At 43.6% G+C, this 24,276-nt stretch overlaps 1 protein-coding gene across 2 annotated transcripts; it reads right to left on the bottom strand.

Moving 5' to 3' along the window:
- Positions 1-1,196: 1,196 nt before the first annotated feature.
- Positions 1,197-24,195, bottom strand: LOC100542678 (b(0,+)-type amino acid transporter 1-like). Of its 2 annotated transcripts, XM_031552615.1 has the most exons (11): positions 24,092-24,195; positions 19,519-19,628; positions 14,434-14,541; positions 13,676-13,779; positions 12,100-12,231; positions 10,377-11,127; positions 8,836-8,969; positions 6,097-6,226; positions 4,388-4,512; positions 3,889-3,976; positions 1,197-2,999 (listed from the first exon to the last, which is right to left on the bottom strand). In XM_031552615.1, the coding sequence occupies exons 4-11, from the start codon at positions 13,696-13,698 to the stop codon at positions 2,766-2,768; spliced, it is 1,617 nt and encodes a 538-aa protein (XP_031408475.1). In that variant the 5' UTR covers positions 13,699-13,779; positions 14,434-14,541; positions 19,519-19,628; positions 24,092-24,195; the 3' UTR covers positions 1,197-2,765. The 2 variants fall into 2 exon arrangements, with proteins under 2 accessions (XP_031408475.1, XP_031408474.1); XM_031552614.1 differs by lacking the exons at positions 3,889-3,976; positions 12,100-12,231; positions 13,676-13,779; ... (1 more) ...; positions 19,519-19,628; positions 24,092-24,195 and having other exon boundaries at positions 2,831-2,999; positions 10,377-11,563.
- Positions 24,196-24,276: the final 81 nt, after the last annotated feature.

The raw sequence follows: 24,276 nt of genomic DNA, 5'->3' as shown, positions 1-24,276 counted from the left end.
AGGTAATTTAGACACACACGCCAAGACTTGTGCACACAGGAATGCTCTTTCCATCTACTTCTCGTTTTCCCATTTCTCTGCTCACTCATTGTCATCTCACAGTACGAAGACCAGAGCACAGCCCATGAAATTAAACAGTAGGAATTAATGACCAACCTTTAGAAGAAAAAGATGGTCGTTTATCTGTCACACACTCGAGCCATAGTTTTGCTGCTTGAAGGACAAATTTGACATCATTGCTCAGTCCCCAGAACAGAGGGGCTGTTGCATTACCTTTGGTCTCACTGCTAGCTCATAAACCTAAGACCGCCCGTTTATTTTACAGCCCTGGGTCTCGATCCATTTTTAGCAAAAATCACTCCGTGATATGGAATGAGTCACATACATGAAGACCCTGATGATATTCGACTAACTATTCAACAAAGTGTGAGACTGAGCCCCCTCTAAGCTGCTAAACTGACTCATCCCAACGAGTAGACTTATCACAGCCCGTCCAATGTCAATACTAGCATCAATTGTACAAAATCAGGGCTTGCCATCGCCTGTCACTGAGCCAGCTGAAGCTCTCAGAAGCGTGTAGCTATGTTGCAAGCTAAGGCTAGCTTGACATCTGGCCAGCAGCTGGCAATGAGCGCTGCAAGAGTTGAGCCTGACTGATGTGACAGAATGTGCTCTTAGCAAATCTGTGGATGGCAGTGTGTTAGAGGGTGGCTGGCATGCCAAACAGCAGAACTTCAATCCAGAGGGAAACAGAGGGCAATGCTGACACTCTTGTTTTCCTCAGAGCCCAGGAAGGAAAGGGCTAAGCACAGGTCCCAGCGACCTGGAGCTCCTGGGCAGACCACCATGATCTCACAGCGTACACACAAATGAAGCCGTAGGGCTGTGCCTGGTATCTCGTTTGTCTCAGGCTGTACTACTGAACAGTAGGGATGCGCTGCCTCTTTCTGACACTTCTATTGTAAATATCCAACGAAGGAAAAAGAAATTCTGATTTGCATGTGCTGGGATTGAAATAAATAAGCAAACATTTTGAAAAATGAGCGTACGTACGTACGCATAACCACCCACACCTATATTGAAACCTCCCATCCAAGGAGTGATGAGCCTGATGTTGGTTGTTTATGTTCGTGCAGTAGGAATTCTATGGAATTATTTTTCTGGGGTGAAAAACAGAACCAACCACATCAACTCACTTCATTTCAATGTCCACTTTATTGTAATCATCTTGCTGTTTGTGAGCTTTCAGCATCTTGTTTTGGCACTATAAGCACCCGTGCTTGTAAACGCTAGGCAACATAAATAAAATCTTATTACAGTAATATCTACAGAAAATGAACTTGGTGCAAAATATGATACCTGCAGCTTCTCAGCTTCCCTACATCCATACACAATCCAGTAATATATAAAGGCCACCTATCCAAAGTGCTGAATCTGTTCTTCAGTATTTGCACAGAGAGAAAGGATGGGCGAAATGATGTTTGACTGGACCTTGGGAGAAACATTCACATTTCCTAAGTGACCTTGAGGAAGCCACCCAATCCATCCTTTGATCTGTTCATCACCTGCAGGATACTACGCATCTACAATATACAACAGTGGCAATCACTCCTCTCCCACAAGAGCTCCGTGCAGACGAGACAACCCTAATTTTACTGAAGTATGCAATGATAACTGGCCAAACCCATGTATCTTGTATATATCTAACCTTTAACTAATCCTTAAAATTCCTACTTTTTTGGATGTAGACCGTAGATTCTCAAGAAAGCATAAAAAAAAACCAAAGAAACAGAAATGATTTCCAAAAAGATGTTAACTGCCAGTTATCATTGTGCCTATGCTTGGACAAAAAGACTATTCCTGCATCTGTGCAGCTGCTGTGTCACCACTTGGGAGGAGGAGTGGCATTGCAGAGTGAGATTGCAATCAGATACACCGCTCTGAGATAGCTGGAGGATCGAGTGACCCTCTTCCAGGAATGGAGTGTTAAGTACAGATCTGCAGAACAAACACTGACAGAAAGGTGACCTCAATAATATTTGGTATTTTGAGAGACAACAAGACAATTTAGGGAACAAACACTCGGACCTTTTTAGCCTCAACTAATAGAGGGAACCAGAATAGTGTTTTGAGCACTTCCCATCTCATGTCAGAGGTCTTTCTATGGCACCTGTAGGGTGATTTAGGCTGAAATGTGGTGCAAGTATGTTCTGAGATGGCAAAAGGACTTTGTGACTGTGCACCTGAGGTTGGAAGGAACAAGGGAAAGCCACACTCCCAGAGAGGATACCTGAGCAGACAGGGTTGTTTTGCTGTGAGCATGTGTGCCTATGTTTTATTTACTGGAGAAGCACCATGGTCACAGTGGGCAGAGCTAGGTGGAAATAGTAAAGGGCATTGCCAAGAATGGCTTAAGGTCACAGCCTACTGCGGGATTAATACTTCACTGTCAGTCTTCTATTGCCTTATGGCTTGAAATACGAGAGCTAAAATTTAGATCTGCTCAGGGTGGACAGCTGAAAAACATGCATTTCTTTGGGATCTGTAGGAAATCTGCTGAGTCAAAGCTGAAAATAAGAAAAACAAATGCCCCAAATTTTAAGGAATTGTGAGAAGTCATGGGTCCAGTCCCTCCCAGCTGAAACCTTTTGGTGACACTTTAATTCTGTTCATTCTCCCTTACAGAAGACTATTTTCTGAACCTTGAAAACCAAAATGTTGCAATAAGTGAGGCAGGAGCAGCCATATACCAGGAGGATGTTAACTCAGTTCACATCGCTAGAGGTCGGAGCAACTTCCAGGAACAGCTGGAGATGCAAAGTGACCCTCTGTAAGAAGCGGGGGTGGCACTTGAAGCGAACCAGGGGGAAGTAAAGGACAATTCCGCTAAAAACAAACAGGGCTATGTAGAGAATCTCAATCTGGGGTTGATCGATGATTGGAGCTAACACCAGGTACACGGCTGCCATCAGCACAATTATGGGGATGACAATTGGGACCTGTGAAAGCAGAACGTAAAAACAGCCCTGAATCTTGTGGAGAAAGCTTTTTAGATGAACTCCTGCCGCAGCCTGATATATTATCCAGAAATCACAGTTAATCCAGGCTTCCTGTTTCCCAGATCACTCCTCCTCTAAGGCTGAACAGCCCTTCAAGATCTACACCACATGCCATAACCCCTGGTCTTCCCTGCCCTCCAAGACCTGAAGATGCGGACAGCTGTTTTAGTGCCAGATCTGCCCTTGCTCTCCAGATTACTTTGCATCCAAAACCTGAGCTATAGACAAAACCCACATCAATGCGCCCAAATTGAGTCTTAGCACCCTTGAGCCAAAAGGTTTCTTCATGTGTTCAGAGATAGGTGGACAAGGAACCTCAGAGACTATTAAATAGAATTATAGAATCACCTGCTGCCTGGAGGAACACCATGAAACCCAAGAGTAAATCTCAGCTCACTCATGGCATCAGGAGAAAAAGCAGATAACTCCTGATTTTTTTCCACTGAGCTTATTAATGGGGAGCAAACCTCTCCCCTGGCTATGACAGAGGACTGGGGCCATTCTGGCCAGTTTTTTTTCTCTGAGGGAAGGCTCTCAGACCTGGGCCATCTAGTCCAACCATTAGCCCACCACCACCAATGCCCTCTAACCATGTCCCTCAGTACCACATCGACCCTTTTCTTGAATATCTCCAGGGATGGTGACTCTATCGCTTCCCCAGGCAGCCTGTGCCAGTGCACATTATGGGATAGAATATGCAATTAAAAAAGGAAAATCACGCAAAATCTGTAAGCAATAAACCCCAGTGCTTTCTCATTCCTAAGAATGCTATCTTATTCATTTGGATGATCAAGGAAAAGGGCTAGGGGGTTCTATGTTATTACTTCACCTTGTAAGATCTTGGCAGGTCTGGTTTCTTGATTTTTAAATATAGGAGACCAGAAATAGTCATGCCATAGAAAAGCCATGCTATAAAACTGGAAAAAAAAACACAGTAAATTTGGGTGAGATCAGCCAACAATGTCAGTCCCTCTTTGCATGTCCCAAGTACACATATCTTCAATTAAAAAGGATAATATTTATATAAATTTAGTAGTTCTTGCATTCATTTTTTTTTTCCAGCACAAATAATGAAAACCTCAGAATGATCTGAATATGACAGATTCATTTCAATAGGAGGATGAATCACATCCAGTTAAGTATTCATTCAGAAGCGTTCATGCGTTGCAGAGATCCTGGTTTTTAAGTTCTTAAGTTCTCTCCTCCTCCCTCCTCAGCATCGGTCAGGAAGCAGTAAGTCATGTTCAAAAGAGTATTAAAAGAAAATACTTTCACCGAACATCAACACCCAGCACTGCAGGGGATGCAAAGAGAAAAGCCACGCTTACCTGAAATAGGTCACAATGCTGGTGAAGTTTCCTGAGATTATCATTATTAAAGACATTGCAGATGTGAACAGCAGCGCAGGAGAAGGCGTGAGGCACCGCACGTGGGCCATGGACAAGATGTCAGGCTGCAAGCCAAAGCAGAACACTGTGTTGTCATGTTGTTGATGTGGGGATTATTGCTCATCCCCTCAGCCGCTGGGGGCAGTTCTGCTTGCAGCCACATCCACTCCTACTCATCAAATAAGCACTATAACATAAAAGCTATTCAGCTATGAGGAATGTAAACATGAATCCTCCCAGCAAGGACATTTTGATTTCACAACAAATTTGCTGGGTTTAGGCAGACATGATGAGGTCTTCAAGCTACCAGTGTGACAGATGAAGACTGAGTCAAATCAGAGCTTTCCTGACCGTCACCAGAAAACCAGCCTGGCCTTCAGTCCCACTCTCCTGCCCTCTGTCACACTGCTCTGAGACCTTTTCTGGTCCAACTGGAAAACCGGATGACTATTTCCAACTTGCAACCAATGCAAAGGAAGATTGGCTCCAGAACACGGAGAGAATGATAGGCTTCTTTACTTCTCGGTTCATTGGGAATGTTTAATAGAAAGCTTGTTGATTTTTTTCAATTTTTATTCTTATTTTACTTTTATTATCGTGCAAGTTGTTCTGCTAGGGCTCAGTCTGAGAAAAAGACTGAGCAAGAGGTCAGCTCTTAAGTCCAATATGGTGGAATTCAGACTGTGAACTGCTCAGCACAGAGCTTTCCACAATGCAACAGATGCTGTCATAGAATCATAGAATACTTAAGGTTAGAAAAAACTACTAAGATCATCCAGTCCAACTGCCCACCCAGCACCCAGTATGACCCACAAAACCATGTCCCTAAACACATCTATGTGTTTCTTGAACGCCTCCAGGGACAGAGACTCCCCCACCTCCCTGGGCAGCCTGTACCAATGCATCACCACTCCTTCTGAGAATAAATGTTTCCTAATACCCAACCTGAACCTTTGCTGGTATAATTTGAGGCCAGTCCATCTTGTCCTATAGCTGTTACTTGGCAGGAGAGACCGAACCCCACCTCACCACAGCCTCCTTTCAGGGAGTTATGGAGAGCCATAAGGTCTCCCCTGAGCCTCCTCTTCTCCTAACTGAACAATTCCAGAGAGCGTCACCACTAAGGAAAGACACCAATTCAGTCACCTCCACCAACCTGGTCATTTCTATACGTAAAATATTCCCTCCAGTGCCAAAGGAGCGGAGCTGATGCAGAGTGGTATACTTTGCCCCTGAGTAGAAATGCTGGATGGTGTGGGGAGGAAAAAGCAAAGCAGCAGCAAGCTCCATGAGGAACACAACACATCTCAAAGCAGAGGAGGTTGAATGCAGTGCAGCTCGAGCATCGAAAGTGGAGCCAACTTCCAGATGTAGCAGAAGCATCCAGACGTGTGTATATGTGCACCCTATATGTTGTATACACGTGTTTGTGTATGTGTGCACCTACTGGGAACGTACCTCACTTTCAGCTGGACCTGGGCCATGGGGCTGTGGCAGCCTGGCCACTGTTAGGCCAATGGATTCAGCCCCAACTAACAAGATTAATTAAACTAATCTAGAGAAGTCTCGAGCATTAGTGTCACCTTGCAATTGCTGTGAAGAATATAAAGTTGCTCAAAGCAAACCAGACCTCCTTTTTGATTCCTTACCATATGACCTTCCCTTGCAGCGATGTAGCACACGCGGCTTCCACTAAAGAACGTGCCGTTGGATGAACCAAACGTAGACAGTGCCACTGACAGGGAGATGAGCCATGCCCAGTTCGCCAGGACTTTGTTCCTGAGGTGGGAAAGAATTTATAGCACAACATCCAGCTCGCGAGTGTACTGAATATTCATCCTAGAACCCAACAGATCTCTTTACTCTTTTATTCTCATTGAACGGTTTTTTTCCAAGCTTTTCTACTGATTGAAAGCCTTCTCCTCACTCCCATAATATTTAGTTGCTAGGAATTTTGTCTTGTCCAGAACAAGCAAGTTTTTCTTCCTGCCTGGTGTATTTCCACCTAAGTCTGTCCACACTGCAATGGTGGACAAAGCTGTTAAAACACACAAAACTCACTGTTTTATGTGCATTTATGTTGCATGATGCCAGCAGATACTGCATTTACAGCCAACAGTATAAAAATGGAACATACACAAAGACTGTTATCACCATTAGATTTGTGTGGCACTAAGCCATACGTACTCCTTTTCAGTATCACTTATCCCAAATATTCAAAAATTAACAGCTGGGCTTCCCAAAATTATGGCAGTTGTTCCCATGCTGCAGTAACTTCACAGTTTACAAGTTTATAGCTAACAGTTTACAAATATAGTTTAGAAGTTTACTATCCAGGTTACAGGCCTTCAGGATTTGGGTTATTAAGGTATTTGACACACTCAGAATTTTTCTCGAAATGATGGAATCTGAGCACCTCCTATGATTGCAAGACTCCATTGCCTCAAGTCAGCAGTGTTTCTCCCTAGCAATCTTCTTTGTTTGAACAAGTTACAAAGCCTCACTAAACTGCTTCATGAGCTTTCTCTGCACTTCCTTTCTCACTACTCCCAATTAACACCTAATTTGTGAGCTCCCTCCTTTTTGACACATCTTCTTTTCCTTCCTGATTCATCTTTTCACCCCAAAAGTGAGCTCAGGAGATTGAACAAATCCAAGTGCAAAGTCTTGCACCGGGGTCGAGGCAACCTCCACTACCAATACAAACTGGGGAATGAAAGGATTGAGAGCAGTCCTGCTGAAAAAGACCTGGGGGTACAGTGGATAGGAAGCTGGACATGAGCCAGCAATGTGCCCTCACAGCACAGAAAGCCAAATGTATTCTGGGCTGCATCAATGGGGATCCTGCCCCTCTACTCTGCACTGGTGAGGTCTCTCCTGGAGTACTGCATCCAGATGTGGAGTCCTCCGTACTCAAAAGACATAGACCTGTTGGAGCGCGTCCAGAGGAGGGCCACAGTGATCTGAGGGATGGAACATCTCTCTTATGAGAAGAGGCTGAGAGAGTTAGGGCTGTTCAACCTGGAAAAGTCTCTGAAGCCACCTGATAGCAGTCCTTCATTATCTAAAGGCCAGCTACAAGGAAGAAGGGGGCAGACTCTTTAGCAGGGTCTGTAGTCATAGGACTAGGGAAAATGGTTTCAAGCTTAAAAAAGGTAGATTTATGTTGTACATGAGGAAAAAATCTTTTACAGTGAGGGTGATGAGGCACTGGAACAGGTTGCCCAGAGATGTGGTTGATAACCCATCCTTGGAGATGTTCAGGGTCAGACTAGAACAGCCTCTGAGCAACCTGTTCTAGCTGTCAATGTCCCTGTTAATTGCAGAGGAGTTGGACTAGATGGCCTTTAAAAGTTCCTTCCAACTCTAAGGATTCTATGATGCTTATAGAGGAATAAATGCACTTAAGTGCGATGTGTCCTCCTCTGGCTTCTTTATGCCTCTCATTTTCCTCCTTCATGGCCGGAATGGCTGTACTTCCTGTCACCAACCACAGGAATCACAGCCTCCTCAGCTCACGGCCGTCCACCTGTCCTCAGGGCTTCGGGGTGCTGCTGAGCTTCCTGGTTGCTAGTTCAGTGCTTCTCCTTAGTTGTGATTTTGGGGTGAAAAGGTGAATCAGGAAGGAAAAGGAGATATGTCAAAAAGGAGGGAGCTCACAGATTAGTTGTTAATTGGGAGTGGTGAGAAAGGAAGTGCAGAGAAAGTTCATGAGGCTGCAGTTTAGTGAGGCTTTGTAACCTCTTCAAACAAAGCATCAGACCTTTAAAAGCCTTTGTTTGTAATTACATGAAATGCTGTTAGAGAACTTATCTAGAAAGAGCTCATTTAGATCTTCAAAATGAAGGTGCTGTGAAATGCACACAGTAGCTGACTTTTTAGGGAGAGAATGAGCAGCAACATAATCTCTGGATATAATGTCATGGTTTCTGCCAGATAACTCATTGGGAAGATCATGGTTTCTGTGTCTTAGAAATATTTAGGCTGAAGTTGGGTGTTCTAGTGCAAGAGCACCTGGTTCAAAGTCACTGCTGCCTATATTTCTCACGAAGGTCCTTTCTTTCCTATCCTAAAATCCTTGGTGTTCAATACACCAAACTGATTCTGTAGAACAGCTCAGGCTGATGGAAGGTGCAAATAGTTTGTAAGCAGATGGGGAAACTGAACCAATGCGCTTTTATCTCACCCCCAAATCACTGCTACTGCATTTGTGGGGCAGCACGCTGTCCTCTCCACTTCTCTGCAAAACATGGGACAAATTCCACTCCGGGTATGGATATATATCTGTACTGGGCTTATGTGAGAACAGCATCTAAATCTCCCAATATTCAGGGGAGAACCTGTGCTTTCTAGACTACATGGGCTTTGTTACCACAGGCAGAGCTCACCCCCAAGTGACAGCCACCGCTCCTGAAGTCAGCAGCTCAGATGGAGCCATGGCCGCAAAGTAGCTGATGTTTACCAGCAAATACAGGCATGTAACCAAAGGAATAGCAATTATCACAGCTCTGGGAAGGGTCACCTGGGAAAGGGATGACAAGAGCGTTAGATGCAGCATGTTTACGCTTTTGTTTTGTCTTTGTTACTGCCCACATTGAACTGAAACACATTTGCTCACAATACTTTTCCCAGACTTATACCCAGATTCATAAGGAAGTTTTTACACCAGTCTCCCATACTATTAGGCTGTACATTTCAAAAGCTGTTCCTCAAAATAAAACAAATCATACTCAAAAAATTTTGCTTCGTAGATGCCCAAGAAGTCTGTTGCACACTTGCTGATTATTTTCATATTGGTTTATTTGCTGGGTATGGCTCCTGATGTGCTCATTTCTGCATGAACATCCGATTGAAATGGGTGAAATACCACTGTGTGCTGCATCCTATATAACAGCACAAGGGAAACCTGCTCCAGGAAGGAATTATTTTTTTTCTTAAGACAGAATACTACCTGTGAACCCCACAGACTACTTTAAGGCGCATCAAAATCAGCAACCATTGCTTCGTGCAATTAAAAGCACGAGAAAAGAGCACCTAGTAGTCATCTCAGTGCCATTTTATATTAAAAACATGAGATATTCATTTTTGTATTCCCCACTCTTACTGTAGGACAAGATATGTCAATTCCTTATGTTGTTACCTCCACCCTGACCAGGTCTGAAAATCAGTACACGCAGTCCTGTGGGAGAGAGTGCCACGTGATTCTAGGATCTTTGCTTCCATTTAGATTAATATTCAACCGTGCATTTCCATTTAAACTGTAAAATCTTGCACACTGCACTGGCAGAAAGTGCAAGCTATCCATGCTGTGCTCACACAGCTTGACGGTGCTGTGGTGTCCCATCTGTGATCTGTACGGCACAGGGAGGGCTGATGTGAGATGCAAGTGAGTTACTTCAGTGCCTACAGCATGGACCAAACAACGCCTAGAAAATAGATTATTAAAGACAAGCGTTGTTCAGAGGCTTAGATTCCCTTATCAGTGAGGCTTGGCCTGCTCTGAACTTCCCCTCCATGCAATGAGGAGGGACAAGTGTTTTTCTGAAGCACACATTACAGATTAGATCTTTTGAGAAATATGTGGCATTGAGAAACCTTTAGCAGTAGGGTGGCTGCAGCACTTTTCTGCATAAATCTGGGTATCTAGGGTGAGATGCTCTGAACTCTGAGGAAACTTCAGCACTCAACCACCTAGAAGCTCTTTCTCCAGCCACTGAGGTCTGGTAGCGCTTTCTTCTGGGTAGGCTGCACTTTTCCTTTAAGCCTCATTTTTGTTTGTCCTGTCACGTTTCCAGACACATCCATAGGTGTCCTGCCCCACTACAACAGCAACATCAAAACAGCAGTTTTTCCTTGATGCCCTATCCCTCGGTTACCCATCGCAGCAAATTTGCATAACCACTGGGCACATGCAACGCAGCTCACTCACCTCAGGGTTCTTCAGTTCCTCAGTTACGTAGTTCAGGTTGTTCCAGCCATCGTAGGACCAGAGCCCCTGATAAAATGCCACTCCGATCGTCCCAATACCTGCGTTTGTGCCTTGAAAAGCGTTCTGAAAGCTCTGAGTCTGCCCCTTGGCAAGCAGCACCAATCCGCCCACCACAATCACCAGCAAAGCCAAGAGTTTGGCAGCTGTAAAAACATTCATAACAGACATCGCCAGCCTCACGTTGAGGCAGTTGATGATGGTTAGGACCAGGATGCAGGCAGCAGCTGTACATTTGATGACAACCTGTGGGGATGAGCATCCTGGGTAGAACGGCGCGACGGCGTATTCGGCAAAGCTCAGACAGACAGCTGCCAACCCAGCTGGTCTCACCAGGATGACAGAAGTGTAGGCGAAAAGAAAAGCAGGAAAGGAACCAAAAATCCTCAAGATGTAAATATATTCGCCTCCAGACTCTCTGATCACGGTTCCAAGCTCAGCGTAAGACAGGGCTCCGAACATGGCCAGCAGACCACATGCTGCCCACATGAGCAGGCTGCTGGCGGGGCTCCCCATGTGATGCAGCACCCACTCAGGGGACATAAAGATTCCCGAGCCTATCATGGTGCCAGCAATTAATGACACTCCGCTAATCAGGCCGACCTCTTGTTTCAGCCTTAATTTCTCCCTTCCTTCACTCGGATCTGTGGATGAATGAAGCGAATCTGTTGTTTGCCTTCTCCTCATTGTGGACCTGTTAGGAGATGTTTCTTCAGAGGCAATATGGAATAAGACTGAGTCATTTGAATAAGAACCACCTAAGGTCTTGAAGGTTAAGTTAATAATTAGAAGAGTCACACTGTTAAGAAATGGACACGCTCCTCCCCTGTTTTGCATTCTTCCATTCCCTGTCTTATCTTGCTAATTTATAATTGTTCAGATCCTGCCAAGTTTGATTATCTTTCACTCTCATTACAATAATGGCAATGGATTGTGCTTAGCACTACCTGAGTCATGCAGCATCTTACCAGACTGTGCCTCTGGTCACATCTTTGAATTACACCTCTAATGGCATCTGAAGCAGACTTAAGATAAGGAAAATCTCCATGCAAATCTGTACTTTATTCTTTGGCTTAAAGTCAAAGATCAAGCACCTGCTTCAGTGCTGAATTATATTTTCTCTCCCCACTATAAAGTGATCAAACCAGCCTGTCAGCCAGCCCTGCTCAACAAGGAATATTTCCAGTTCCTTCACCAAAGACAAAGAAGCATTCTGCTAAAAACAGCCCAGGCTCTACTTTCTTGTGGAGCAGTGGGGGGAAATTCTGGCTTTTTCAAATTTTAGGAAGCACAGGAGGAGAAGAGAAGAAGAGGCAACACATTCTTATGGGCCTTTTTTGTCAGTGTGTATGAGGTACGCAGATTCATAGCAGATCACAGTGTTCAGAGGATGTTGTCACTGCTTGTCGTATACACTGAAATGCACACACTGAGGAGAAATGCAGAGGCACACGCTTTTGCCAATGCCTCTACCTCCTACTGATCTAACAAAATTTCAGGATTTGGGGAGGCCTCTGCAGGGAATCAGAAGATTGTTACAATGCATGAGGGTGCATTTTGTGATCTGTGATACGTGTGAAGTACTGAGAAGAAGGGGATGTCTGTACAGATTTCTTTCAAGATAAAGTAAACTTTACCAACTGCAACTGTGAAGGAGGGGACTTACAGTCCCTGGTGGTCTCTGTCAGCCTTCTGCTGTGATGAATACCAGAAAACAGGGTTGGGACCTTCCTCAGGACTTCCTAGACACGGCAGACCTTGATTCTTTAAAACAATCTGTCCTCCTGAACCATTTGAGCTAAAAAAAAAAAAAAAGCACAAATATAAACAAATATTCTTGTCTAAGAATTTCTTCTCTTTCTCTGTTTTGTTTTTTATTATTTTAAATTATCTTCTTAGCTTTTCTATGGATAAGTTTTGAGCTCTTAGCAAAATTCTTAGAACCCATAAGAAGGTAAACAGTTGTTCAACTTCTCATGTTAAAGCAAATAAAGCAGAACAGATTTTAACATCAAGTTTTAGTTTCTTCGAAGATAGATAAAAAAGAGATCTTATTTAAAAGTATAAACCTTATTACCAGATGAAGGAGATCATTAGAAAAGCTTTTCCTTTTGGTAAGGTATGCAGGGAGTCATTCCTGACACTAACTGCTATGTTCCAGCCATTAAGAGAGAGAGCAACGACCAGACTTGCAAATCCCCCCGGTTAGATTAAGGTGAAATGACGTTCAAGGTCCAAAGACAGTCATCAATTTTAATGAGAATTCCTGTAATACAATTACGAGTATCGGCACTCTTACAATTATGTCTAAGCTGTTCTGCTAACCTACGTGACACTATAGGAAATCGAAATAAGCTTTGTGTTACTTAGCAACTTTAAGAGAAGGATAAAGAGAGAGAGAGACAGACAGAACTAGAGATCACCGGTCGGGTTGCAGCACTGCTCCATCCAGAGAGGGTCCTTGGTCTGAAAGTGTTCATCCAGAAGTCCCACCTGAGCTGCTCCTGAGCACCTTTTATGCCTGCTAGATGTGCGGGTTCAAGCAGCACATCCACAGGTGTGGATTATCACTGAACAGGGAGTTTGGGCCAGAGCAAAGCCATCCTATCTCCCTCACCACATCCTTGAGCCGCTCACCTATTGTCATGGTGATGATCTTATCTTGCAAGTGTTTGAGGCATTTCCAGGCATACCATAGATAAGGTGTTTCCCACTTGTCTGCTGTACCACCTCACTAGTATTCCCTAGGAAATGGATCCCAGCTCGATTCTCAAAGTCATTTGTAAACATTCACAGCTGATCAAAGCATAACTTTCACAAAAATGAAAGGTTATTTTGTCTGTATCAAAGAAGTTTTTTTAAGTCTCCCTAGTAAAGGTGTGAGTTCTAAGAATAAACACATGCTCCTTGTACTGCAAGGGTGCAAATTAATTCATTTTGAGTTAATGGTTTGTAGAGTGCTTGAAAAGTCGAAAGCAGGCATCCCAGTAATGCAGAACATTTTGGATGCTACTAAGTGACAGTGCTTGTCGTGTTAACTGGTTTAACTATCTGTAGCATAATTGTTTTACAATTAGGCAACACTGGAATCCTTTAGAGGTCTAAGGATCTGAGGTTTTTTCTCTGCACTGTAGACTACATAGACTATTTCTGTGCGCAATCATACATATATTATGTATACCAATCATATTTGAAAATGTATTCATAGAATACAGCTAAATCAATACTAAAAGAAAACTTACTGTAACTGCAGATAGTTGAGCATCCTGGTCAGGTCACAGAAGTATTTCAGTAACTATTTCACAGTAATGAAGAAGTTTCTTTCCTCAAGTGTAAATGTAAGGCTCTGTGGAGGAGTTGAGAGGATCTTTTCAAACCTTTATGGTTTTGGCTCCTAGAAATAGAACTAGACAGTCTTTGAGGTCCCTGCCAACCCAAGCCAGTCAATGATTCTAGGAAATAAAGAACTTCTAATCTAATACTGTAAAACCAGAATTTGTTCAAACTTGATCACGTCTAAAAAATTTCTGTAAGACCACTCAGATAGCAAAGATTAATTAACTGATGGATCAAAGCCTCAGTCAGTTCCTAAAGGGAGTCTATTTCTATTCCTCTGATCATTATCACTCAGTTCTATCTCCTACCCAAGGTAATAATGACTCTAATTAATAAGATAAGAACCTGAGGCTACTCCTGTTGAAACTACGATGGTCTGACTTCTCTGGGTTTTTTTTCCATTGACTTCATTCTTTTTTTGACCGGTATCACAGTGGGGAGTAGGCAGCCACAGATACTTTAGTCAAGTGGATTGGCACCATTATCAAAGCATTTGTCAAGATTGGATATGTAAAAACGTATCTCATTGCTCCACTTCAAAAAATGTGTATGAGCAGGAGTAAAAATAAAGTACTGCTTTCCCCTTCCAGGGAATAGCAAAACTTTGTTATTCAAGCTGCCATGTATAGGTCTGCTACCAAAGCAACTCTCACTAGTCACGTACCTTTGACATTGCAGTGGCTGGTTGCCATCTACTGGTCTCTAAGCAATAAAGCAGCTTTGTCCAGTGAATTCTGGCTTGCTCTACTTCAGGAATTGATATCTTGCATTACTGATAAAAAAGGAAATATGCAACAAGTATTAGTTCTTAAGCATTAATGTAACATAAACTGAAAGCATGTTGAACTCATGAATGAAAATTGTCCTTTATGTCACTAGGGCTGCTTTTATCCCAGCAACAGCAACAAGGACTACAGAAAAATAATTCAACATAAAAGCCGATGTCAGTTAGTAAGAAGCAGAAAAAACGTGCACAAATATTTTGCAGTGTTTAATTTCAGGCCCCAGGAGCTGCATTTGGAACACAGTTATAGGTTCATCTTCTCTCTATACTGTACTTTGGAAAGAGTTACAAGTCTCAGAACTGGAAGTAAAAACAACCTACAATCTGTGGCCAAAGTCTGCAGCTTTCTTCTGAGGCAGCTTTCTTCTGAGGCAGGCATTTCTTTATACCTACAAAACGTACAAAGATCAAGATTTTCTATTTTTAGAAAACAACAAAAAAATCAAGTTGTTTGAGATGAGCTAACAGAGAACTCATCCAGGATAGAGAACTCATCCAGAACTCATTCAGATGTGGGTTTCATCGCCTTCTCCACTTGAGAATGTGGGAAGCCATAAATCCAAGAATGCCCTCTCCTCCAAAATGTAGGCTTTGAGCTGTGTTTGCAGGCAGATTTTGGTACAGAATCAAAGAATCATTTGAGTTAGAAGGGATCTTTAAAGACCATCTTGTCCAATTGCCCTGCAATTGAACAGGGGCACCTACAGCTCCACCAGGTGCTCAGAGCCCCATCCAGCCTGACCTCAAGTTTCTCCAGGGCAGGGCATCTGCCACCTCTCTGGGCAACCTGTGCCAGTGCCTCAACACCACCTGTACTTGTGATATAAGCAGAGATATCAGTTGAAAGGAAGGAGGCAACAAACGCTAGGAAACTGGAGCTCTGAAACAGGTTTTGAGCCCATAAGAAAAAATGGGGCAGAGAGAAAACATGTCACATGTGCGCTATGTGAAAATGGGAGGAAAAGTTGACTCACTCAGAGGTGTTTGCCTGGGCAGGGGGTTCCCTGTGGAGCTGGGCTCCAGGCACTCGCATTCCAGGAGCCCAGCCAGCACCACTGCTGGCTTCCAGCTACCAGAGCTGACCTGCACTCACGCAGGGGCTGAATGATGAGCTCCAGGCTGCCGCTGTCGCTTGGTAAGACCTCAGCACATTCTGCTTCTGCAACTGCTGAACTGAAATACTGGGTTTTGTTTTGCATGATGAAGTGTCGCACATTCTGCCAATCAGATACTGGATATTTTGTTTCGTTGTCTTATTGCGTTCAGGAGGAAGCTGTTAGTGTTGTACTGCATGTTCTGTGCTGCCCTATGGAGCTGTACATTGGGCAGTAACAGTCCAACCCCTCCATGTTGCATGGAAGGACACTTAAGTAAAAGAACTCATAGAAAATATTAATGGAGCAACGCAAAGCAAGGCTCACACATGAAAAGAAAATAACCACTTGCATCAGTACTGGTCCCACTGCTGCGTGCAAAGGTCAGGACTAGTTACTTAAAGTTTATTTTATAAATATCAAATAAAAATAGACAATTTAATTAAGAAGGTTTATAATAAAATTAGAAAGGAGAATTCTGCTTGTAATATGATTAGAGTAGCATTCTGAAGTTAAACAGGCAAATAAAGAATATGTTTTTGCCGATAGATGCTGCATACACTGGAAAGCAATACAACCACAGAAGATCCCAAGAGATGCACAGACTGCAGCAGGAGAGTACGTGTGTAAGTGTTCATTCCCCAACCTGGGGGAATACTGACTTCAACAAAACAAATCGAAAAAAAACAACAGCTTTAGACTGATGCTGGCTCCAAGATTGGCACTGCAGTTACTGTACCAATACTGTGCCGTTGCTGCATTTTCTTTCACCTGTTCACATCCACATTTCCTGATTTTATCTACCTATACACATATATACACTGAGTATTCCAAACCTGTCCTGTTTTCTTTTTCACACCTTAGAACACCTTTGCATTTGCCTTTATAATCTCTTTGCATCTCTTTGTACTCTGAAGAATTCCTTTTAAATTTTGAAATTCTTTTTTTTTATTATTATTTATTACCTTTAACTGCAGATTAACTTCTCCTACATGAAGTCTATTTTGAAGAATCACCTAGTCCAGCCATCCCCCTACCAGCAATACTGCCCACTGACCACGTCCCTCAGTGCTGTATCTACATTTCCAGAACACCTCCAGGGACGGTGACTCCATCACCTCTACGGGCAAAAATGCATTCCTACATTTATGAATAGGTTGCACTTTCCCTAATACTAAATGGTTTGTTATTTCTAAAACAAACTTTTACAACACTCGCCTTGTAGTTTAATCTATAACTTTATATTCACTGTGTTAGGACCACTCTGTAATAAAACAGTGTCATCTCCACCATTCTTATTAAAAATATCATAATGTTGCTGGTCCAAATCATGCCAGTTTCTCTTAGCTTCAAAGGCAACATAGTGACCATGTGTATATAACCCAAAGTCTTAAAGACTTCCCCAAAACCAACCCTGTATCACAAGAGACATTCCAGGTTATACTGGCTGTTAGAAAACAGACCAGAGGACTGGTTGAAGTGCAGCCTGTTAAATGAATTACAGCCCTGTGCTTTACACCCATATAAAGACCATTCCAGCACTTAGTGCAACCCCTGCACTTTGTGCCTGCTCCTCCTGGTCAGCTGCAGCCAGGGGAGGCATCTTCCTCCCAACAGCCCAAGTGGCTGAAGAGCTGCTTGCCCATCTGGAAAGACACCCAGAGAAACACAGCCAGGAAGAAAAGTAGGGTAATGTGGCTTGCAGCAGCTCGTGGAAATGCTGTGGGCTGCCTCCCTGCCTGTTTACCTTCTTTTGGTCACGCTGTAAGAGCAGGGTGGGGCTGGGTAGGCTTATCCCTGCATCACACTTTCTGCCATCAACATGTGGGGCAGGTCCACACTGCACTTCCCCAGCACAGAGTGGGGTGTCCACAGAGCCAGGCATGGCACAAGGGCAGACTTTGTCCCCACGTGCCCAGAACATTTCATGCGTGGGGTGGGCATGGATGTGCCAGGGGCTCCAGACTGTAGCTGGGCACCGAGGAGGTGACTTCCTAGGATAAGCTTAGGCAGGATCAAGGGGGGCTTATCCTGTCTCCATGTCTGTTACTGCCTACCTTCTCCAAGAGCCAAGATAAGGATTTAATTTTAACAGCCTATTTAATTATAACCTCACTTTCACTCTGCCAAATGTCAAGAGAAAAAAAAAAAAACAAAACAGCACACGTTTGCATGGAAAAATCACATAGGTGATAATGCTGTGCTATATATCTCTGGCTGATACTTTATGAAATTGTAACAAACATATTTTGCAGTTAATGTTTTATCTTGTACAGCTTTACCAATAGAAAAACTAAAGATCTTGGGAAGATAGTGATGTGTTGATAGTGTAATTGCTCCCATCTGTAGCTTCGGTTAAAGTTATAAATAGATAGGAATAAAAGGATGAAATGAATTACACATCTTTTCTTGGGCCTTACAGGGGAAGCATGTGTGGGAGAGGGGAAAAGAATCCTACCAACTTATAATTCCATTTGGTATTTTGAGATTGTATGAAGAAAAGGACTGTGCTTAAAGGCTTGCAGGATTCGTTCTGGTCCCAGATAACAGCTTCCTAATTGCCCTTGTTGGTGATGCAGTCAGCTGACAAATTCATGACATAACAATAATGTCCAAGATATATAATATATATCATATATGATTATATATATATATCTTATATACATAAGATAATGTCTCTGAGGTAATACTGCTCTCTTAGATGATATTTGATAAATCTATAGATGCTTTCTCCCTGTTTTTACCCCATAGCCAAAATGAGTGGATAGGTACTTTTATTGGTGCATACAAACTTCCTGTTTTGCAGTCCATAAATAGGATGTATTGGGAGGGAAGGAAGAAGTTTTCCAGCCGAACTGGATTCCTGTCTGGAGCCAGCTGAAGCCAGTAGGCACAGCAAGGCTCAGGCTCTGGGGTGTGTGGGCTGGTACCTATTTTTCCTGTGCCAGGGGAAAGGGAATTAATGACACCACTTTGAACAACTAATCTCTGCTTCCCACTTGCAAAGCTCTTTGCCCCCAGTGTTACAGAACAGCAAAGGCATAGCCGAGTGGCTTCTCCCCACATTCACAGAAAAACAAAGAGCTGCTCTTCTCACCCTGCCTTTTCCTTCTGCTACAGACACAGGCTCACCCTTTGGGTTCCCACCCGTGTGCTGGGGGTGGGGATTCAGCAGCGGCTGTTGGGCCCAGATAGGAGATTAGCTGAAAGCAGGGGTCCTGTATTGCAAGAGGGGAAGAGCTGATTCCAAAACAGCATTTTCAATGTCAGAAAATACATTATTTAATCTCAGTGGCTTTTTTTTGTTTTGTTTTGTTTTGCTCTGTGTTTAATTAACTGCCTAGGAAGAGGAACACATTTGAAACAGCAGAGGTACTTTAAAAGTCTGTAAAACCTGCAGATGTAGTTAAAGATAAGCCCACATATGCATGAGCACTATTTATGCAACACTTGATACAATACATGCATAGCTTTGACACCTATTTTTCAGTGTTACAGCACTCAACCATTTTGTTTATGCTCAGGAAGCAAGTAAATACTGTCCTTCTTGAGTCTCTTTCTGGCACTGAATATTCACTGTGCTGTGCCTTGTTGCTCTGAAGGCATGTTTGACATAGAATATATTTTGTTTTCTTGATGTGCCAATGGATATGTCTTCACAGCAAAACAGCAAGCCAGAAGAGTGGCCTTTATCAGCTCTGAAATGATACACCAGTGCTGCATTTTGGTATTCAAATGATGTGTTCAGTCATACAGACACACTGAGCTGCTTGTGGTCAGCCCTCTTTACACTGTAAGAAGAAGAATCTATAGACTAGAAATCACAACACAAGAGCAAAGATGAGAACAGAACATGTTCTCCACATGTTACCTTAAGTAAGTTCCACTTAGTGCAGAGCTGCTTCTTTCGGTCCTTATCAGAAGAACCTGCTGCAGGTATTGGTATTGCAGTTAGCAATAGGTGCAGGGGCACTGATGAACCTGAGAAGATAGAAGCACAAAGTACTGCTGCAGATATTTGTTCTAGTCTATGCTTGGTACTACGGCTCCTAACTTGTTAGGATGCAGATTCTAGATCATTTAAACTGGTGAAACTTTGTGCAACCTAATTACAATTTCCAGATCTGCTCTGAGGATTCCTATAATGGTTTTGCTTAGGAGAAAAAAAAATGCATTCTTGCCCCATCCTTTGTTTGGATATTGGTGAATGAACTATCTTCTTCACCTACTTGCATAAAACAAATTACTACTACTGCCTTTTTTTTCAAGTGCTCATGTGATTACTTCATTGCTCGGGACAGTTCTTTGAACTTCTTTATCTTCTATTAGAAATAAGAGTGTTTACTCATTACAGTGTAATATATGAAATGAGTGAGAATCAATGTAATGCTTATCTCTGTGGCTTCATTCTTTGTACTGAATACAATAGGCGATCCTTGGTTTTAAGAGCCACAATCTTCACTTAGCATGTAGAGTTTCTGGAACTTATTTCTCCAAAGGAAAGAAAAACATACTTCTGTTGAGACAAGAAAGCTTTTTTCTTAAGATAAGGGCCGACAGCCACTCTGCTGAGGATGAGATGAATGTGGAACTAAAAAACAGCTGGCATTATCTCTGACTTTGCCACTCCACAGCTATTCCCATTTATGTACATATAGTGATGTCATTAGTCACTCCTGTTACAATGGCTGTCTCTGGTTGTTGCAACTCTGAGGTATGTTTATGAGCCTTGTTTATACCCCAGCCAATTAGGAGGAGGTGAATGACTCAGGGACAAAAGCTGTCTTACTGGTGAAACCAGCGTTCATCTGACTTCTGGGCAGTGTTAGCACAGACTTGGCAAAGCACTTCCACGAGATATACTTCTTTCTCGTGACAAGTTCACAGAGACGTGCTGCAGGGTTGTGCATTCAATTCACCAGCACCTCCTTTTGTGCATTTCCTTTAAACCTCTGGAAGAAAAGCTTTTTGGAAGACTGGAAATGTTTTCCATGGCCATAGAATCATAGAACCATGGAATCACTAAGGTTAGAAAAGACCTCTAAGGTCATCTAATCCAACTGTACCTAATCATCTAATACAACGGCAAGTCAGCCTTCCTACATTTTGAAACAACAGGATAGCAGCGAGAAAGTCCAAAATTGTGACTAGCAGCAAAAATTATCATAATTCAGCTGAGCATTTCTGTTGGTTCTAACATGAAGCATTCTCGTTTGTACTGGCATACTGTGCCATGCCAGTTGAAAGCTAGTACAAAAAACAAATAAATAAGTAATCCAAGATGGCCTTCCTTGAAGAAACTAATAGTTGCACCAGCGAGGGAAACAAATGGAACCATTCCGAGCAGCACAGCAGAATGGGCTTTCAGAAAACTGATAGCACGGCTGCTGTCAAATGGTTTAGAGGAATCACACTGAAGGAAAGCCTTTTTTGTGCCAGTTTTTGTGCTTAAATGGAGAATTTGAAGGATGCTAAAGTAACTCAGAAGAGTTCTTCCCATTACGTTCATGGAAAATAGCTCAAAGATGTGTGCATTTCAACATTAAAATCAAGCACATACGTTGGGTCAAATGTCTCTGTATCAGGAGGTTTGAGGCAGGAGTAGCCTATGAAGCTTCAGGCAGTATCACTGCAAGGAGATGCTGCAGCAGGAGCTGCATTAATGAACAGGCTGCGTAGGCAAAAGCAGCTCTGAGTTAGTGCAGTGAATGGCCATGGAAAGTCTGTGTTTGTAAAGCAAAGGTGAGGAAAAAGGATGTGTGGGTGGGAAAGTCCCTCTGTGCAAAATCTACAACGTGTAAGTAATGCGTGAGGCCCCAGGGAGAGGCTGGCCGAAGGGGATGCTGGGGCACTGGGCTACAGCTCTTATCTCAGTACACACTCCTAAATATCACAGCCACTGCTGGTCTAAAACATGAAATACCAATGGATTCCCACAGCCATGCATTTAGCAATGAATCTTGTGCAGGTGGTATCTCAGGTTTTTTTTTTTTAATTAATTAAGGTATGTCTGTTGACAAAGTGGAATCCAGAACTGTGCATGAGCTCCAGATGTACTATGCAGCGTGTGGGATAATTACTAACTTCATCAAAACAGGACCTGCTCCTGTGAATGCACAAAGCATTCATCTGAGTCAGCACTTCTTGTGGAGATGGGGGATGTCCTGCCACTCCAGGGCCCTGCTCTGGAATGTGGACAGATAGCTCTAATCAATTTGGATCTGCAGTGCTGTGCAGCCTGAAGGTGGTAGGTAGTGAACTGTGGCTCTTACTTCAGAGGCTGAGCAAAGCTCACCCTTTTACAACTGCTCCTCACGGGCAGTAGGATGGTGATCAGACTGCAAGCAGGTCTGAGACAGGTCCTTGAGTTCTTTCCTGCAGCAGAGGACAGACAAAGCTGTGGCTGTGGCTGATTTTCATGACTCTGTAAGAAAATCAGACCTGCAGGTCTTGAGTGAAGAAATCAAATCTAGGTGCCCCCCAGTCCTCAAGATGTAGGGGGGTTCACATTGGTTTAAAAGAGCACAACTTTCCATAGGGACCTGCATCTTTTCTAGAGATGCTTTGAGAAGGTCTACCATATCAATTTGTTTAATTTCCATGGAGAAATGCCTCTGATTTAATTAAGTCAGGTTAATTATTTGCCGCCCTGCTAGGTCTAACAGGATGATACGTCAGAGACGCTGGAGGACGTGCACTCCTGGCATACCAAGAGAAATTTTGTTCACACGGAGAGCTTTGGGTCCTGATGTCTGTGGTTTTGGAAAATGTAGGCACCAATAGGATTAAACACCAGCTGAGTGGGATAGTTAGGACTGCAGCTCCTTGATTAGGGAACTTGCCCAAGGTTGCACAGCAAGACTCTGGAGGAAGGCAGCAGCACCCTCATTTTCCATATCCTTGGCTACTTTTTTAAACTGTGGGCCATATATTTGGATGGCATTGAGGATGCTCATTCACAGGAAAGAAACAAAACAAAACAAAACAAAACAAAACAAAACAAAAAAAAACACAGCCAGACTATTGGTGGAGTTTATCAGAAACATCTGGAGTGTGAGCAGAGCCCAGTCAGCTGTTAATATCTCCTTAACAAAAAAGAAGTAGATAAGAAAAGCATTTTGTAATGGAGCAATACTAACTTAAAGTATGTCAAGCATTAAGTAATTTTAAATTTTCCACTCAGAGGAAAAGAGAAAGACTATTCTTGAACTTTCTTAATGTGAGCCAGAACTTCAGTGATACTATTAAACTGTGATGTGTGTGGTTATGGAATTTACTCTCTAGAAAAATTATTAAGAAAATAACAAAGCAATCATATTTCTCAGATCAAATGCTGAACCATTTGCACTTAAACAGGGTTTTCCAGTAGTGAGGAGCAGACTGATGCAGAAGTCCTTAAAGCTTATCATATACATGTCAAATTCTTCCTGAACACTGAATGCTTCATACACGCGCTTTGCTGCTGATCAGAATTACCCAGAATAGACCAGGCCTCCAGAAGGGTCTGAGTTGGTATAATACAGACCAGCTGTTGCAGCTGCCTGGGAGAGCAAGAACAGCCCCTGCTTGCAGCACAGGCTGTGACTCGGAGACCAACTCAGAGGCCGACTCAGAGGCCTTCTCTCCTCTGGTGAGCAGAGGAAGTGGCTTTGCAGCCCTTCAGACAAAGGTGGCAGTGGGACAGGACACGGGATCACGGAGATTAGCCAGGCGTCCGGCTGCTTAGCGTTAAGCTGAAGAAATCATTTTCATTTCTTAGGAAAACATTTATCAGGAAATGGGAACTTTTATGTTCCCAATAGCAAGTTTTTCCTTCAGGATTCCTTTAAGGAGGCTATTGGAGGGCAGACCTTTGCTCCCCAGCAGGCCACCACAAAGTCCCTGCTCCCCACAGATGTGCTGCTGTCCTGTCCCATGAGCCCTGGGCTGGTGGACAGGCCTGCTGTGTGCAGGAGCTGGGGCAGCAGTGCTGTGCAGCCTGCTGGGGCCGATAATGGGGTCCCACCCTAAGGCGTGATCTAAGGATGGCTTCCCAAGTGCCCTACAGCCAGCCAGGCTTAGCGAACATGCTGAGGAGGCAGACAGCGTATTTCCTTGTGGAATCTGCATTTTGAAGTGACATAGACAGGCTGGGCTCTGTATCCTAGGAGGGAAATGCTGGCTGGTAATAACGGGCTGGAATTCAGCGTGGCCAACAAACCCCACAGCTGCAGTAGTGGGGGGCTGGAGTGCATAAACCCCAGAGTTCCCTTGCAACCCTGCCATTCTGTGGTTCTAGCAGTGCTTACTGACTGGAATGTAATGATGTATCTGAGATCGCGTATTTCATGTTCTCAGGGAAGGAAAGAACTAAATCCTCTCACAGCTATCATACACAGGCACATCAGCCAATTAGTAACTCCGGCCACGCGTTTACTGTTTACTGTCTGAACAACGCGCCTTACCCCGCTCCGCGGCCTTCCCTTTGGGAAGCCGATAACGTCGAAAACATCCCGAGAAAAGCCGCCCCACAGCCCGAGGGCAGAGCGGCAAGGGCCGCTCCGAGGGGAGGAGGAACGCCGGCGGGCCGTGCATGCGCGGTGCGCGGCGGAAGGGGCCGGGAGCCGCCTCCCCGCCTCCTCCCGGCGCG

Source organism: Meleagris gallopavo, chromosome 2 (assembly GCF_000146605.3).
Source record: "Meleagris gallopavo isolate NT-WF06-2002-E0010 breed Aviagen turkey brand Nicholas breeding stock chromosome 2, Turkey_5.1, whole genome shotgun sequence".
NCBI lineage: Eukaryota > Metazoa > Chordata > Aves > Galliformes > Phasianidae > Meleagris > Meleagris gallopavo.
Note: the sequence above shows the minus strand (reverse complement) of the source record. Positions and strands in the feature narration are given on the sequence as shown.